The following is a 15,992-nucleotide window of genomic DNA, read 5'->3' on the forward strand; positions in this document are numbered from 1 at the left end:
AAGCTCAAGCTATTGTAAATTTGTAACAACTGTGTAATTCACAACTTTTAATTGAAGCAAGTTCTATTCAGTGGTACATATGATTATTTTTATTACTTTTTTTTTTTTTTTTTTTTTTTTTTTTTTTTTCAAATTTCTCTAATCTGGCAATAATCGGGCCACTATATATGAGACCAGATTGTAACTAAGAGTTCTTGATAGGTGATACCCTAAAGCCCATGAAACCCAACAAGCCTAGATTTCTGATAATAGAAAGGAAATGCAGGAAGAAAAGCATGTTCCTTTTTTTTTTGAATGGAAGTAAAGCATGTACTTAGTTATGGGTGGAGCTGCAGAAGCATGTAAAATAATAAAATGGAGCTGCAGAAGCATGTAAAATAATAAAATGTTATCATGTAAAATGTTGTTAAATTACTATTAACATATATTTTTTCACTCCAATTCGGATGAATTGCAACACTTTTCTTTTCATCTATTCTAATGAATTGCAGCTCTTTCATATTTGGTAAAGGGCCAATGTTATTCTATATTTTTCTCACACTAATGACTAACCTCACTTTCAATATTTTGGTGATGTTTATTTAATTTTTTTTTTTTTTTTTTTTTTTTTTTTTTTTTTTTTTTTCAGCTAGTACCAACTAAATATAGCCCTACCAATTATACTTTATAAGTATATTATAAAATTCATATTTTGGTCTTCATTCTATGCGTTTTCTTAAACTATGTGTCAAAACTTTTGCAAGCCCTTCCCCTCAACAATGCTATTAACTCATCCAAGTTCCAATACGAATTTTTATTTTATTTTATATTCCTAGTTTATTGTTTCACATAAAGCACAGTAGGATTTTTTTTTTTCACGTACAGGTTCAGAGGGTTTTTAAGACCTTAAAACCTCTACTTCAAGTAGTGGTTTTCAGTTGAAACCCAATACTTTAAGCGAAGATTTTCAGGTCTAGAAACAGCTATTTCAAGTAATGGTAAAAGATGTAAATTTCTTATTTTAATGGTCTAGAACAGCAGTCTTCGTTTTTTATTTACGGAGTATTTGTTATATTAAGAATTAAATTGAAGATAGAAAGTACTATTAAAAATAAAATAAATTGAAGATAGAAAAACTTTAACTATGAATAATATTTAACTATGAATAATATTTGACAAGTATATGAAAATAAATCTCATGTGAGACTTTGTTAAATTGACTTGATATTTTCTTAGTCTAATATGGGCCAGATATATAGAAGAATTCAACCATGTGAGTGTTATAGTCTAATATGGGCCAGATATTTAGAAGAATTCAACCTTGTGAGTGTTATGACCTCAAAGTTATGAGGTAAATACATCAACAATTACACTAATCCTTTGTTAAATAGATGTTGTACTGTAATTACTTTGCAATTTAAAAAGAAAGAAGGAAATATACCCTTCAAATCGTAAGGAAAATAAACCCACTTTGTCATTTTGTCTTCTAGACTTACCAAGTGGAAACTGAAAAAGGTGGGTTGTTGAAAATTCTACAAAGTTCAACTATAGTACGCGCAATGAATTATAGAATTGTAGTGTGTTGGGCACTTGGGCGGAAGCATCCCACTTGGAAAATGACATTTGTGGACGTTATTCGGATGAGTTACAAATTGTAGGGACTTATCTTTATATTGTACTCCCTCCATTCCTTAATATTTTTCACGGTTGGAATTATGCGCGGTTATTCAAAAATTGTGTAATGTAGAGGTATGTTGAAATATTCAATGATTGAAAAATACAATGTTGAACATGTGGGGTGAAGAAATTTAGAGGAGAGAGGAGAGAAAAAGTAAAAATAAGAGTCTGTTCTCATCGACTGAAATGAGCGAGTTGAACTGAGCTTATTAGAGGTGAACTGAACTAAAATGAATATTTGCCAAAATAAAAAAAAGTGTAATACTTAATACTTATTAAAAGTCTACAGCGTTGTGCAATTATGGACATTATCGTGTCATCGCTTATATTGTACATGGACATTACTTACTAAGTGGGTATGGACATTTTCTCACCAATTCAACAATTAGGAGTGTTCATCTAAACATATATTGTGGTAAAATCATTCCTTTCCTTCAAAAAAAAAAAAAAAAAAAAAAAGGAAAGAACAATGGCTGAATCTATAGCCCCGCTTTTGGTTGAGGCTGTGAAACCCATGATAGAAGTAATGGTGAGTCGGGTGAAGGGGGAGATCAAACTGGTGCAGGCCTATAGAAAAGATCTCAACGAGCTCCAGCGCAAGGTCGATTTAATCTCAAGCTATGTGCTCAACAAGACTGCTACTACTAATAATAATAGTAGTAGAGACCCATTAGACCTGTGGATGAGAAATGTCGTCAACATTCTATATGATGTGGATAATATGATGGATGTGTTGGCTTATCAGAAGCAGCGTGAAGTTGTCGTGAAAAAAAGGTCACAAAGGAAACGGGTCTTCTGGCCTTTGAAACGGGTCTTATTTCGGCGTAAGATTGGCAAGTGGATTGGTAGGATCAATACCAACATTGATGAAGCCTTGAAAGAGGCTCAAACCATTGTCCAGCTCCGCGCTTTAGAGTCAACTCCAACGAACAATACCATGAATCAAGGCGCCGCTGAAGATAATCCTCTGCAACAGGTTCGACAGAATGTAGATGTGTCCAGTTTCGTTGGCAGGGATACTGATGTTGATTACTTGGTGGACAAATTGTGCAACCCTTCCCTGGATATCGATAACGTAACCAGTAACTGCCTTTCTGTCGTAGCCATCGTTGGTTTTGGAGGTAAGATTCTTATTGTTGGACTTATTTTTACAGCATTATATTACAAGTTGTGCTCAAGCGATGCATACCCTGTTGAGTTGTTGATTATTTTAGAACATGCTCTTTGTCCAAATATCAAATACTAACACATATTATTGAAAAGAATCATATTTTATAATTTATAAGAGTTGAAATTGAGGACCATACATGTAAATATGTAATAGCTCTAAGGAGGGACGAGATAGTGAATACTAAGGAGGGACGAGATAGTGAATACTAAGGAGGGACGAGATAGAGAATACTCCCTGCGCTTTTAAATATTTGCTTCATTTTTCTTTTGCGACTATTTTTAAATACTTGCTTCATTTTTTGATTTGGAAATCTTTTATAATATTTAACTAGATTAGCCCTTTGCGATGCACAACATAAAAAAATTCATTGAAATAAATATATATTTTATATATGTCCCTCATATAAGATAAATTATAGAAACATAACCATTAATTGCCATTTGCAATGATATTTAGATCTTATTGATCTTGAAGAAGAGTAAAAACTTAAGCAAACTATGCATTACGGGGTACCCTATAATCGAGAGTAATTATATTTTGAAGCCAAAGAGTCACTCATAAATTCATAATATAAAATATGGAGTATAATATAATATAATATAATAATAAAAATAAGGAAAAATTACTCCCATTAATCTGAACTTTGCCTCGTCCGCCGAAATTAATCCCAACTTTCATTTATTATCTATCACTTCCAACTTTAGGGATATTAATTTCTATTGCACCCAAATGACTTGCAACTGGTTAATCAGGTAAACATTTGTGAATTTTTTTTTTTTGCACACCTGTCAACATGTAATTGGTTGAAAAAAATAGAGAAAATAATAATAAAAAAAAATTTAAAACACAGTTTAAAAAAAAACCCCAACAACCCTCCCTTCCACCACCGCCACCTCCCCTTAGCTTCTCTCAGCCCCAACGACGCCGGAACCCCTGCCCACCTCGACATCGAAACCCCTGGTCCACCTCGACGCTGGAACCACCCCCAGAAACGCCCGAAAACGACTACCACAAACGTACCCCCATTTCTCCCTGAAAACGGCCATAAAAATGGCCGAAAACAACCGAAATTGGCCGAATTCTAGGCTGAATGGTTGGTGTTAAACCTAAATCGGTCGATTTTGGCCGTTTTCGGCCAATTTCGTGGCCTCCTTGCTCGGGATTTGGGGAACTATGGTGGGGAAAGGGAAGGGGTGGAGGAGGGGTTTTCAGGGGTGGGGAGGGGTTTTCGGGGGTAGTGGAAGGGAAGGGGTGAGTTTTGAGGGAAGGGGGAGGTTGTGCGGCGGTTTCCAGGAACAAGAGAGGGGTTTTCGTGGGTGGGGGAGGGGTTTTCGGGGGTGGGGGAAGGGAAAGGGTGGGTTTCGAGGTAGGGGGAATTGAAGGCTGAGCGGCGGTTTCCGGCAGCAGGGGATGGGTTTTTCAGGGGTGGGGGTGATTTCCGGCGGGGTGGGGGTGGGGGTGTGGTGGCAGCAGCTGGGCATGGGTGGTTTGTGGGTTTTTTTTTTAAAAAAAAATGTAAGCCAATCATACACTGACACGTGGCTAGGTAACCTGCTACATCAGGTTAGATGACCTGTTGGGTGCAACAAAAATTAATACCCCCTAAAGTTGGGACTGATACATAATAAACGAAAGTTAGGATTATTTTCGGCGGACAAGGCAAAGTTCAGATTAATGGGAGCAATTTTTCCTAAAAATAATAGTCTTACAAAAATATTGTTATAATTTAAGGTAAAAAAAATAAATAAGAATATGGTGTCAGCAATTGATTTAGGCGGGAAAATTTTTAACAACAGCTTGACATGTGTAGCCAATTTTAAAAAGTGATGCTGTCTGCGGTTGTTATTTTAGTTTATTTACTAGTTTAGCATTCCGTACGATGCACGGGTTTACCAGTAATTTATCTTTGGTTTTTTGTAAATTTTTTTTTTGAGCTTAAAATGTTCATAAGTTCAATTTAATTGACCTCAATTGTGCTAACAACTCCTATAAAGACTCTAACAATCTAATATCAACATAAATCACCAAAGTAATAGGTACTTATTTAAAATTAATTACCTAGATAATAACTACTATCTGTTCAAAATTATTTAGCACTTTGGTTCAAAATAAAAAATTAAAAAAATTAGCATTTGAGCGGGAAATCTTTTCATGAAATAGTGCCACGTGTACAACTTTGAAAAAAAGATGACATTAACGATTGCTACTTTAGTATTTGTTATAGATAGATAGATTCATTTCTCTCAATTAATAGGAGCCAATTCAAAAAAAAATGGGACCCAATTTTATTAGTTTTAGATTCTCTCTCCTCTAATTTATCTTCAACTAACTTCAATATCTCTATATTTTACTTTTCCAATTTTTTGTGCATGGAAAAATAAAGCAAGTATTAAAAAACGAAGAGAGTATTGGCTTTATTTAATATGTATAAGGCTTAACTTATTTTTAATTCCTTGGATCATAATTTAACCAGATATTTGATGTGCAGGTCTGGGCAAAACTACGCTAGCAAAAAAAGTTATTGAGAACAAACAAGTGACGGATCATTTTGCAGAACGAATTTGGGTTGTTGTATCACAAGATTTTATTATTCCGAAGATTTTAAATAACATGTTGGAGCTCGTTGATGGAAGCTATAGTAGGAATGCCAGCAGCGAAATAGCAAAAAGAAGACTCAATGAATTTCTAAATGGAAAGAGATACTTACTAGTGCTTGATGATGTTTGGAATACCCATCAAGGTCTTTGGAATTCAATGAAAAGTTCACTGGAAAGTCTTTGGTCCATGAATTGCCTGAGCTCTCCGAAGATGATAGTTGGTCTTTGTTTAAACAGGTTGCCTTTGCAAATAAGTCTCTGGAGAACATGTCTATGTTGGAGACCACTGGTGAAAAGATTGTTCGAAAATGTAAGGGAAATCCCCTGGCAATAAAGACCATTGGAGGAATATTGCAAACTAAACAACATTCATACGAGTGGGAGAGCATTGAACAAAGTGAATTATGGGATTTACGGCAGGATGATGAGACTGGAATATTACCATCGTTGAAGCTCAGCTACAATCAACTGCCATCTCCGTTTTTGAAAAAGTGCTTTTCCTTTTGTGCTGTGCTTCCAAAGGATCGTAGAATACCAAAACAATGGCTGAGATCTAATTGGGTGGCTCTTGGGCTAATCCAACAATTTGATAGAAGAGAATTGATGGAGGATATCGCCGAAAGTTACATTAATTTGTTGCTAAACATTTCCTTCTTACAAGAAGTAAAAAGGGACGAATTTGGAGATATAGAATTGTATAGTATGCATGACCTAGTGCATGACCTAGCAACATCAGTTTCTAGGCGCGAGACATTATTATTGGAACAAGGCAAACAAGGTGAAACCACCCTATCTGATGTTCGACATGTGGCTATAAATGGAAACGTGGAAGGAACATTAGATTTTTGGGAAAAATCAGTTGTTGAAAATTTACGCTCACTACACATCAATAAGAGTTTACCTTCTAGAGGATTATTGGAGTATGTCAAGTATTTACGTGTGTTAGAATTAAACAAGGTAGGTCTAGAAGATGTTCCAAAACCACCCTAAACGAATTTTAGGGTTTCGTTTGTGGTGGTGGTTTAGGGTTAGGGATGGCCGAAAAGGGTAGGGGAAGGGGAGGGGGGTCGATTTCGGTGGGGGAATCAGGGGAGGGGGGCCGATTTCCGGTGGACGGAAGGGGAAAGGGGGTGGCGGTGGTGTTGGTATGGGTTTTGGGGGTTACGGTGGCGGTGGTGGTCTGGGTTTGGGGGTGTCGGCTTTGCAATTTTGGGTGGGGAAAAGGGAGGGGGGGAGGTCGCCGGCGCCGGCCGAATCTTTAGGCGCCGGCCGCCGGAAGGGGGGAGGGGGAGGGTGGCAGATTAGGGGAGGGAGAGGGTGGCAGATTAGGGGAGGGGGTGGGTGGGGTTGCTGGTTTTTTTTTTTTATTTTTTTTAAATCTTTTTAATTTTTTTTTTTTTTAATAAACTTAACGGAAATCCTAACGGATTTCGGTAAGTGGTAGTGATTTTTAACAAAGTCTGATTTAAGTGGTAGCAAAGTAAAAAAAAAAATTTAAACAGGTAGTAAATGTGAAGCGAGGCGTTTTAGGTGGTAGCAAATGTGAAAATTTCCTAATATAAAAGTGAGTCAAATTTTCAATAATATCCTAAAGTAGAAAGTGAATTAAACTTGTAACGGAGGCAATACATATTCAACCTTCATTCTCTATTGTTTTGTTGAAACCTCATTGTAGCTCACATGCAAGTTGTTCCACAAAGGAGAAATAGGAGAAAATAGCACCTCATATGCTTGAGAATAGACCAAACTCTCATCCTCCTTATTTGGGTTGCTTGTTTTCATTTTGTACTCTCTGATTTAACATGTCTTTTACACTTTTTAAAGTTTTATTAACGTTAAGCATTTTTGAAAAGGTTTAGAAGGCGGAGTTGCTAGGTTGCCTTCTAAGAGATACGGAGTATCAAAGACTTGTAAACAATTACTGAAAATAAAGCACAGGAAGAATACACAATAACTGACAGAGGCTGCATGAATAACAGAAGTTGCGCACCATGTTGACGGTGTCATTGTTTGATACCACTACTTCTCAAACAGCAGCAGCTAGAACCAGGATATTTCTAGGTAGTGAAGTTGTTTGTGTCATGAGATGGCTCGTCACATAAGCTATTTAGTGATCAAGTAACACTCCACGCCTACACCCACGTATCACAAGACTTGCTGTATTTTGTGCCCTTGGGCCCTTTCCTGCATCAATCTTGAAAGAAATAAAGGAAGATGTTTCTTTGATCATTATCAAATTTGCTATTTCAATGCTACATGACTTTCTTTCTTTTACTAGAATTCATACTATGTGACACATGCATTAAAAAAAAATGGCATACCTTTTTTAACCTGGCAAAAAGGGCAAGAGCATAAACACTTCTCTGCTGTGAAACTCTGAGTTAGCTTTACAACTTCATATTCTTCGTAGTGTAGTATATGGGAACTCAAGGATGCATCACTGAAACACAATAGAGGTAAATAAAAGTTGTTAAAAAGGGAAAAATAGAAATAAAGGAAAATTAAAAGATAATAAATGCTTGTCAATTTGAACCAGCTTAAGACTTCAAGTTGATTATGCTGTGAGCTCCTTAGTTTCCATGACATACCATCTCATCAGACATTCTTGTTACTGATGCCCCCGGAAATTAAAAGCTGCAAAGAAAATTTTTGGTGAATCATAATAACATTGCTTAATAAATCTCACGCAACAGATCTGACAACTTAAGAACTGTATGCATTGAAGACATCATTAACAGATACCTCTTCCTCTAAAAGCAGCAACAGCAGCAACAATAATCCTACCACAATGATTATTAGAATCAGGAAGTGACTCAATAATGCAGCCATTTATGCTATGTATTACTGTATTGATCATTCTTCAGCTACAACACTTTGAAAGAGTTGTTATCTTCAAATGTGGCGAGATGGATCGGGTCAGTTGGCCAAAGTTTTGTGCACCAAAATATCACAAGCTTTCCTGCATCTTCAAAGAAACAGAAGCATTAGGTTTTTTTTTATTGTTCTATCACATTTCCTCTTTTAATTGCAATTGGCTTTCTTTGTTGTCAAAAATAAAAGGTAATTGGCTTTCTTTCTTTGAACGAAACTAATGTACATCACATTAGCCTGAAAAATAGAAACTAATGTACATGACATTAGCCTGACAAAATGGCTTACCTTTTCTAAACCTGATATATAAGAGTATGAGTATAAACATTCTCTCTGCTGTGAAACTTAATATGCGGTTTATGTTACAGTTCAAGCTTCAGTGACATACAGAAACTCTGGGGTGCATCACTGAATGACATACAGCAAATTAGGGTTAAAGTAAAAACTAAAAATAAATAAACATGCTTGCAGACATTCAGTAGTTCGAGTTTATGAATCAGTTATCTTCCATGTCAAAATATTTCAACAGATATTTTCGTTATACATGCATCATGCCTCTGGAAATGAAAGCTTAAGCTAAGAAGCAATTTTAGAGTGCATCATTATAATATTGCTCGTTGCAATCTCACATGAATTCTAAATGACTGCATTCCTGTGCCAACTGGAAACATGAGATCTCCTTTGTGTTTCACAAATGGACAGAGTGATAACATGGAAGTAACAGAAAACGTATAATGGAACTGTAGAATGGCATCTCAACGAGTATAAAATGGTATAAATAAATTCCCTGAGATGTTTAACATGACATTATTGGAAACACTATGTATACTCCTAATGTAAATTTCTGCTTACAAAAAAGAATGGAAAACTATGATGAGGTATGTGCTTGAACATTTGCTAGAAGCCTGGTGATTTTGGCCAGAGTTTCCTTGGCAGATAGGGTACCAGGATGATTTTCACCAGAGATAGATGTCCGAATAAAAATGGCCTTCCTAATAAGATCATCTGCAATGTCAAACTGCCCTCCTCTCAGTATAAGCTTGGCCCTCGTCTCTAATACAGTGGCTCTCGCTAATGCCATTTCCTGCCATAGGGAGGGATTTAACTGCGCGTTAGTGTGGACCGGCTTCCAACAAAGGGACCTGTCCAGCCATTTATCAACTGGAGTCACAAATGCCTGATCAGCCGTTTCAAGTGCATTAGTGCACAAACGAAGGAGCTCAAGAGCTGCATTGCACCGTGAGAATGTAATAAATGCTCTGATAGCAAGCGGTGAAACCACTTTTTTTACAAGGACGAGCAAATCAGGGATCTTGAGTTCCACAACTATAGGGTCATTTCCAAACCCAAATATCAAAAAACATGCCGCCCACAAATGTTCAGGATGATGAACAACAGATGCCCGGCCAATAACAGCTTGCACCATTGCATGAGCAACACCAGTAACCCCTCTTCTACGGGCATAAAGCTTGACAATTTCGCTTAAATAAATATATTCCTGCTTGGTACTACTCCTTGCAATATTGAACCTTAACAACATAGAGGCAGCTTCTGCTTCAGATCTCTTGGTGTAGGAAGTAAACCCACAAGGTAGGGAATGCAAGATTTTTTTCCATAACCTAGTTCCTTTGTGCTTTTCTGGTATTTTGTGAGCGGCTGCAGCGAGCAAAGATACGGGAACCGGAGCTGGTGCAAACCAGCCACTTGCCTGAACCATCCTTGTTGCCAAACTTCTAGGTCCATCTGCATGGTCGAATATTGAGAAGCAAACCTCAAACAATTGCAAAAGGAAGGTATTTTTCCTCAGTGTATTACCTTCCTTACCATTCCATGAGAAGTCCCTCAAAGGCATCCTGTTGATAGTATCCAAAAGCCTAGTGGGATTAATAGGAAGCTCAGAGAGAATTGCTCCGACAACAGCAAGGCCCAAGGTTATCCTTCCAAGTTTCTCCTCAATGACCCGAAGAGCATCAATCTCAGTGAGTGGATAATCTGTCGTACTTCCCTGCATCAAAGAAAGAGCCTCCACCCCGGACAAGTAGGAGAGTTTCATAGGCTCAAGGTTCATTACACGAGGAAGGCGTGTGGATATAAGGAAATGGGTTTCACCACCAAACCTAGGAAGAAGATCCATTATAAGCCGGTGGTCCCACCAATCTTCCTCATTCTCCAAATTGTCAATAATCACCAAGTACGGCAAATTCCTCATAAGTTCTCTGCGTACTCTGAACATAGCAGCCTCTTCTTGCTCTTCAAAGCTTCTTATTCTACTCTTTTCAGCACAGGTTTCAATTCCTACATCAACTTCTATAAAGGGCCAGAGGTTTAGATAGTTTTGCCTAATATATCTACTTTCCCCTCCTATCCACAAGACCATCTTATATCTTTGATGGTACTTGTATGCAAACTCAAGAAGGAGCTCTGTCTTGCCTATTCCAGATTCCCCTGCCACAACTGCTATACCTTTTCCATATCTTATTTTCATAGATTTTTTTCGTCTAGCATATTTTCTGCCAATCTTTGGTTTTGGTATATTAGGAGGCTGATGTTGAGGGAAACTAGCACTTTGCATCTCAATCTCTTTCTCTGATTCTTTCCACGTAACAGGATCTTTACCTTTTTTCTTACTACCTTCTCTCTGCCTCTCCATTGAATTACTCCTACTCCAACTAATTGTCACATTTCTCCTCTTGGGCTTAGTCTTGATCTCAAAATAATCTCTTTCTGAATCTCCAGTAACATCTCCGAAAAGCATAAACTCTAGCTCGGATAACTCCTTTTTCCTACCAGTGAAGTTCTCATTTCGAGGCAATGGGAACTCTTCTTTCTCTACCTTCTCCTTCCAACGGCTCAATCTCTCTACCACACTTCTCCTTCCTAATCTCAGTGCTAGCAATGTAACAGCCCTCAATATGCATTCTCTCCAATTACCATCATGTGCCTCCAATTTCCACTCATCAATGCGAGAAAGACTATATATTGCTTCTTTCCATTCCTTCTCCAGCCCACCATATAAATTCCATAATTCACCCCCAGCTTTCTCCCAGAGTTCTCCCCTTCTCTCAATAATATCCCTAACAAGGCAGTCACTAGGAGCAACGTCAAAGAAAACTGGAACAAGGTTCTTCTTACTAGAAAAAAATCTCAGCTCCTCAATAGTATATGGATTTTTAAATGACTTCTTTGTTATGATCACCACTCCAAAGCTGCAAACATCCATTGCTCGCTCAACAATTCTCTGCTTCCTTGGGTTTCTACACCGAGCCCTATCACAAGCAAAGCAACTGACCCCTTGAACTTCCAGCTCAGCACATAACCAATTAACAAATCTCAAAACTGGAGGTTTTCTTCCACACAAGCCTATATAAATATCACAGTTTTTTACTCGGCTGGCAGACAGAGAATCTGCATTTGAAGGGTAGGGAACTCCAAAATGTCTCACCACTTTCTTACGCTTCCCTCGAGGTCTTGAGTATTCAATCCATCGACCTTGGCTATGAGTGGAGGCCGTTTCATTGGATATTCCCATTGAGGAAGAAACACGCTCGAGCAACTGCAGATCATCTGCCAATTCTGAACCTGGAATGCCCAGTGGGGGAAGACTAACATTCATATCTGGCTCAGGGCCTGGATTTGCTTTACTCGAACTGTTGACATCTTCAAGGTTTATGTCAGTGCGATTAGACTCTGAAAATTGAGACTTTGGTGAACTTGGCGAAAAGAATGGTGATGGATTTGCTGAGTAAAATACAGAAGATGCAGATGAAAGCCTTCTTGATGTTGTTCCTGCTAAAGACTCCAATTTAGAGGACTCTTCTCGGAGATCCATACTCATCAACTATTTCCCTCTCGGAAGATTTCCTGTGCCATATATGTACAAGTAAACCGATTTCCTGACATTCGAAACAAGAACTCGAGTCTCAGACAATTCCCATATTCAACACTATGGGAAAAAAAACTCAAGTCCAAGGAAAATGTAAACAGATGAAACCCTCAACCTTTTCAAAGACTAAGACTTTTGGTCATATTTCACAAACTACTTGTGTACACAAATGAGAAAAATTTGTGCATAATACAACATGTACTAAAAAACACAAACTTCATATTCTAAATTGCTTACATATTAGGGAGTATGAACTAAGTGGGGCACCATTATGAAATGATATCATCACCTAATACTTAACTATGTCCCCAAGTGGATTAGCATATATTGGCACCTTTTGAGTTTTGACTACATTTTAACATTAATTTAAATGCATTTCATTTTTCATACCCAAATAATTCAGCTTATGATAAGACTAAGTCACATATACTGAAATATAACACAACCCCATTATTAAAAAAAATAAAGATATGCATAGTTTTCACTAATACTGGTAACTAAGACACAGCAGATCCAATTCATCCAAAAAAAATTATAGAATTGAAAAATAAATTAACAATTAAGAGTCTAATTACAGATATTGACTAGATATAAACCAATATCAACATTACAAAATTCAAATATCAGATCTGGGAAAAAACTTACAGTGTTCAAAACCCGAAACATTGCCTCAAAGATTTGGCATTTTCTTGCTCATTACAGCCAAATTTAGCAACTAAAAACCCAGAAACTTCAATCACAACTTCAGTGTATAAGTAGCAGTGTTCAACTAAAATGAAGCAATCCTGAAAAATTAAAAAGATGGGCATTTAATTAAATCATAATAATAATCTGTAAAATTAGCAAAACCCCATGAATCTATGAAGAGGTGTGAGAAAATTGATTGATGGGGTTCCTATTTAGTAATGATTAAGGAAATTAGAAGACGGATAAACAAAAAAGACAGATTTGAAAAAGACCCATTTGCAATAAAACGGCAAATACCATAGTATAAGAATGAAAATAATGAAATGTGTATATATAATAAAGTTTTGAAAATTATAAATTTGATAGAGATGGGTTTGATTGATTGATTAAAAATGACTTACCCTTTTTGCCAAAATGTTCAGAGGTTTTACAACTTCAAAGTTGAAACCTTTATTTTTATTTATTTTTTTCCAAATCCTTCTCTCAAGAAATAGCTTTCCCTCTTTCTCTCTCTAAAAAGGACCAAAAAGTTTCACTCATTTATTTTTAATTTTATTTTATTTTATTTTGCAAATTATTATTTTGGTTTTTCATTTTTGTTGTTATTTTGTTGGTCTGAAAGAATTGAAAATTGGTTGACAGGACGAGACACAAACCGTTTAAGCAGGGTATGGCCGTATGGGGCCAATTGCCGATCTGACTCGAGATATAATACTACCTCCGGTCTAAATTACTCGCAATTTTGGGGTATTATTTGCGAGATATAAAATATTCCAAAGTTGCGAGTAATTTGGATCGGAGGTAGTAGCTGCAAAGGTATTTTTGGTAGAGTATTAAAAACTTTAATTTAAAAAAAAATTTAAAAATCTTAAAGGGGTGTTTGATCCGCAGAGTATATGTATGATGTGTGGGTTTAGAATGGCTAAAACTCATACCATATGGTTGTCAAAGGTATGTATTTCAAACTCATTCCTCAAACACATGTATTAAGTATCGAGTTGTCAAAAAAAAAAAAAAGTATCAAGTTCCATTTCAGAATTAAACTAATTAAACACATGGTATTAAGTATCAAGTTCCGACCCGATACCACCTTAACTTTATTTTTAATTCCAGCCGCATACCACTCTGCGAACCAAACGCCCCGTAAGTGTTTAAGTAGTACTCAAATGTTTAGGTAGTTTGTGATGTGTAATAATCGAGTTTGTTACACTATAATGTAGTGTTAGGGCCTGTTCACATTTACTTAATTTCAGTTCAGTTCAGTTCAGTTCCAATCAGTTCAGTTCAGTTCAGCTCTTAATTTCCCTCTCACATAAAATATTCATTTCAGCTCAATTCAGTTCAGTTCAGTTCAGTTCAGTTCCAATCAGTTCAGTTCTGTAATACCCCGTATTTTCATACGTATTTTCCTAATTAATAAAGGATTATTTTATAAAAAGGGTATTTTAATATATTTATTATTTGGAGCCAAAATAATATTTGAATTTTGGCGCCAAAAGCATTTTGAAAACCAGTCATTATTTTGGATAAGATTTATCATCCATTTATCTTATTTTAAAAACCGGATTATTTACATATTTCGGATATTTTAATTTAAGAAAAATAATATTTTATGAATTAATTATTATGGCCGAAAATTCCCATTTATTTAGCTAGGAAATTTGGATTTTCTATGTATAGAAAATATGATTTTCTTAGTTAATTATTGGTGAATAATTGGTATTTTAATTAATTAATTATTTATTTAATTATTCTATATTATTTACACAATTATTTTTATTCCTTAAACCGAGCAAAATCTTCCTAAATACTAGTAAGGGAATCTCCTATTTTCCTTAATTCTAATTCTCCATCTTTTTAGTATTCAATCATCATATTCTCTTGCCTTTTGTTCCTTATAATTATTCCCCAAGTAATTCTAATTTCCTTATTATTTTTCATGACATACATACCTTCCATATTCAAGTATACACAATCACCTTAATATCCAAACTTTCCTTAATTCTTTATTCACTTCTCCAAGTTATCTCTTAAACCCTAATTACCATAATTTTTCCTACATTTTCCTACCATAATTCATGGTCATACTAGCCTATAAATACCCCTTCATACCTCTCACATTTTTCACACAATTCTCTTCTTTTCTTCTCCTTAATTTTTCACAAATCATCCCGTTCATCTTTGAAGCCAATTTTCGGGCACTTCTGGTCAGTTTTTGGGGTAGTGACATTTCACAGAAGATTGTTCCTCTCGAAAAATCCTTGAGGTTAGGCTCAAGAATCACCCAATTCGGAGTTATATCGAAGGAGTTATAGCCTCTGCAAGTTCTGCCTATTATTTCCTACGAAATTCCAATTCTTCCCTTTTCCTTGGTTTCTTATCTTTTCTTCTTCTCTTCTTTTATTCAATTATTGTTATTATTATTATGGGAGATTAATATAAAATTATTATTATGAGTATTTTTAATTATATAAAATCATATTTTAATGGTGTTTATGAGAAATTAATTAAAAGGTTCATGTACATATAGTTGGGGGTTTTTAATTATTTGTTAACCTTATATTGATTAAGGTTATATATTTATTTGTAGGGTGTGTTCTATCAAGATTCTTGAGGTTCTTTTGGTGTGTTTTCTAAGCAAGGATCAAGGTACGTTAGGTGGCTAGATACCTTTGAAAGTGATTGGATTGAATAACATGTTTTATATGATTTGATTGGTGATTGAATTAAATTGATTTGAATTGTGATTTTGAAATAAATTATGTTTGGAGGTTTTGATAAAAGTATTTTGAATGATTGATTTTTAAATCATGTTTTGAATGGTTTGATCGAATTACTTATCATGTTTAAAGGAATTGATCTGAAAAGTTTATTGAATTAAACAAAAGGTTTCTCAAGGAAGAGTTATTGATTTTGAAATTTATTAATATGAGATTTTATTCTCAAGTATTTATTTAAGAGGTTTTGATTTTGAAAGTATGTGGAATTATTAAAAAGGAGTTTGAATTATATTGGATTTATTGAACCATTGAAATATTATTATTAATGCTTTATAAGCATGTTGGTAATCCCACTATGCGGATTTGGTTTATTGATAAGACTATGGACTTTGTATGACCTAGTCTTT

At 35.6% G+C, this 15,992-nt stretch overlaps 3 protein-coding genes across 3 annotated transcripts; 2 read left to right on the forward strand and 1 right to left on the reverse strand.

The window, feature by feature from the left end:
• Nucleotides 1-1,769: 1,769 nt before the first annotated feature.
• LOC145598443 (disease resistance protein RGA2-like) lies at nucleotides 1,770-6,333 on the forward strand. Its single transcript, XM_081654794.1, has 2 exons — nucleotides 1,770-2,777; nucleotides 5,316-6,333. The coding sequence occupies exons 1-2, from the start codon at nucleotides 2,126-2,128 to the stop codon at nucleotides 5,756-5,758; spliced, it is 1,095 nt and encodes a 364-aa protein (XP_081510920.1). The 5' UTR covers nucleotides 1,770-2,125; the 3' UTR covers nucleotides 5,759-6,333.
• On the forward strand, nucleotides 6,028-8,412 carry LOC145596697 (uncharacterized). Its single transcript, XM_081652913.1, has 2 exons — nucleotides 6,028-6,353; nucleotides 8,289-8,412. The coding sequence occupies exons 1-2, from the start codon at nucleotides 6,028-6,030 to the stop codon at nucleotides 8,410-8,412; spliced, it is 450 nt and encodes a 149-aa protein (XP_081509039.1).
• Nucleotides 8,413-9,022: 610 nt separating this feature from the next.
• LOC145598473 (uncharacterized) lies at nucleotides 9,023-13,148 on the reverse strand. The gene is made up of 2 exons (XM_081654836.1): nucleotides 12,824-13,148; nucleotides 9,023-12,188 (listed from the first exon to the last, which is right to left on the reverse strand). The coding sequence occupies exon 2, from the start codon at nucleotides 12,128-12,130 to the stop codon at nucleotides 9,164-9,166; it is 2,967 nt and encodes a 988-aa protein (XP_081510962.1). The 5' UTR covers nucleotides 12,131-12,188; nucleotides 12,824-13,148; the 3' UTR covers nucleotides 9,023-9,163.
• Nucleotides 13,149-15,992: the final 2,844 nt, after the last annotated feature.

Source organism: Chenopodium album, chromosome 20, assembly GCF_948465745.1.
Source record: "Chenopodium album chromosome 20, dcCheAlbu1.1, whole genome shotgun sequence".
Lineage (NCBI taxonomy): Eukaryota > Viridiplantae > Streptophyta > Magnoliopsida > Caryophyllales > Amaranthaceae > Chenopodium > Chenopodium album.

Bases quoted from the DNA above. Each gene is read 5' to 3' on its own strand.
- LOC145598443 (XM_081654794.1), top strand. From the start codon at position 2,126: ATGGCTGAATCTATAGCCCCGCTTTTGGTTGAGGCTGTGAAACCCATG. The intron at 2,778-5,315 runs GTAAGATTCTTA...TTTGATGTGCAG, and splicing joins AGCCATCGTTGGTTTTGGAG to GTCTGGGCAAAACTACGCTA.
- LOC145596697 (XM_081652913.1), top strand. From the start codon at position 6,028: ATGGAGGATATCGCCGAAAGTTACATTAATTTGTTGCTAAACATTTCC. The intron at 6,354-8,288 runs GTATTTACGTGT...ATCATTCTTCAG, and splicing joins GGATTATTGGAGTATGTCAA to CTACAACACTTTGAAAGAGT.
- LOC145598473 (XM_081654836.1), bottom strand. From the start codon at position 12,130: ATGAGTATGGATCTCCGAGAAGAGTCCTCTAAATTGGAGTCTTTAGCA.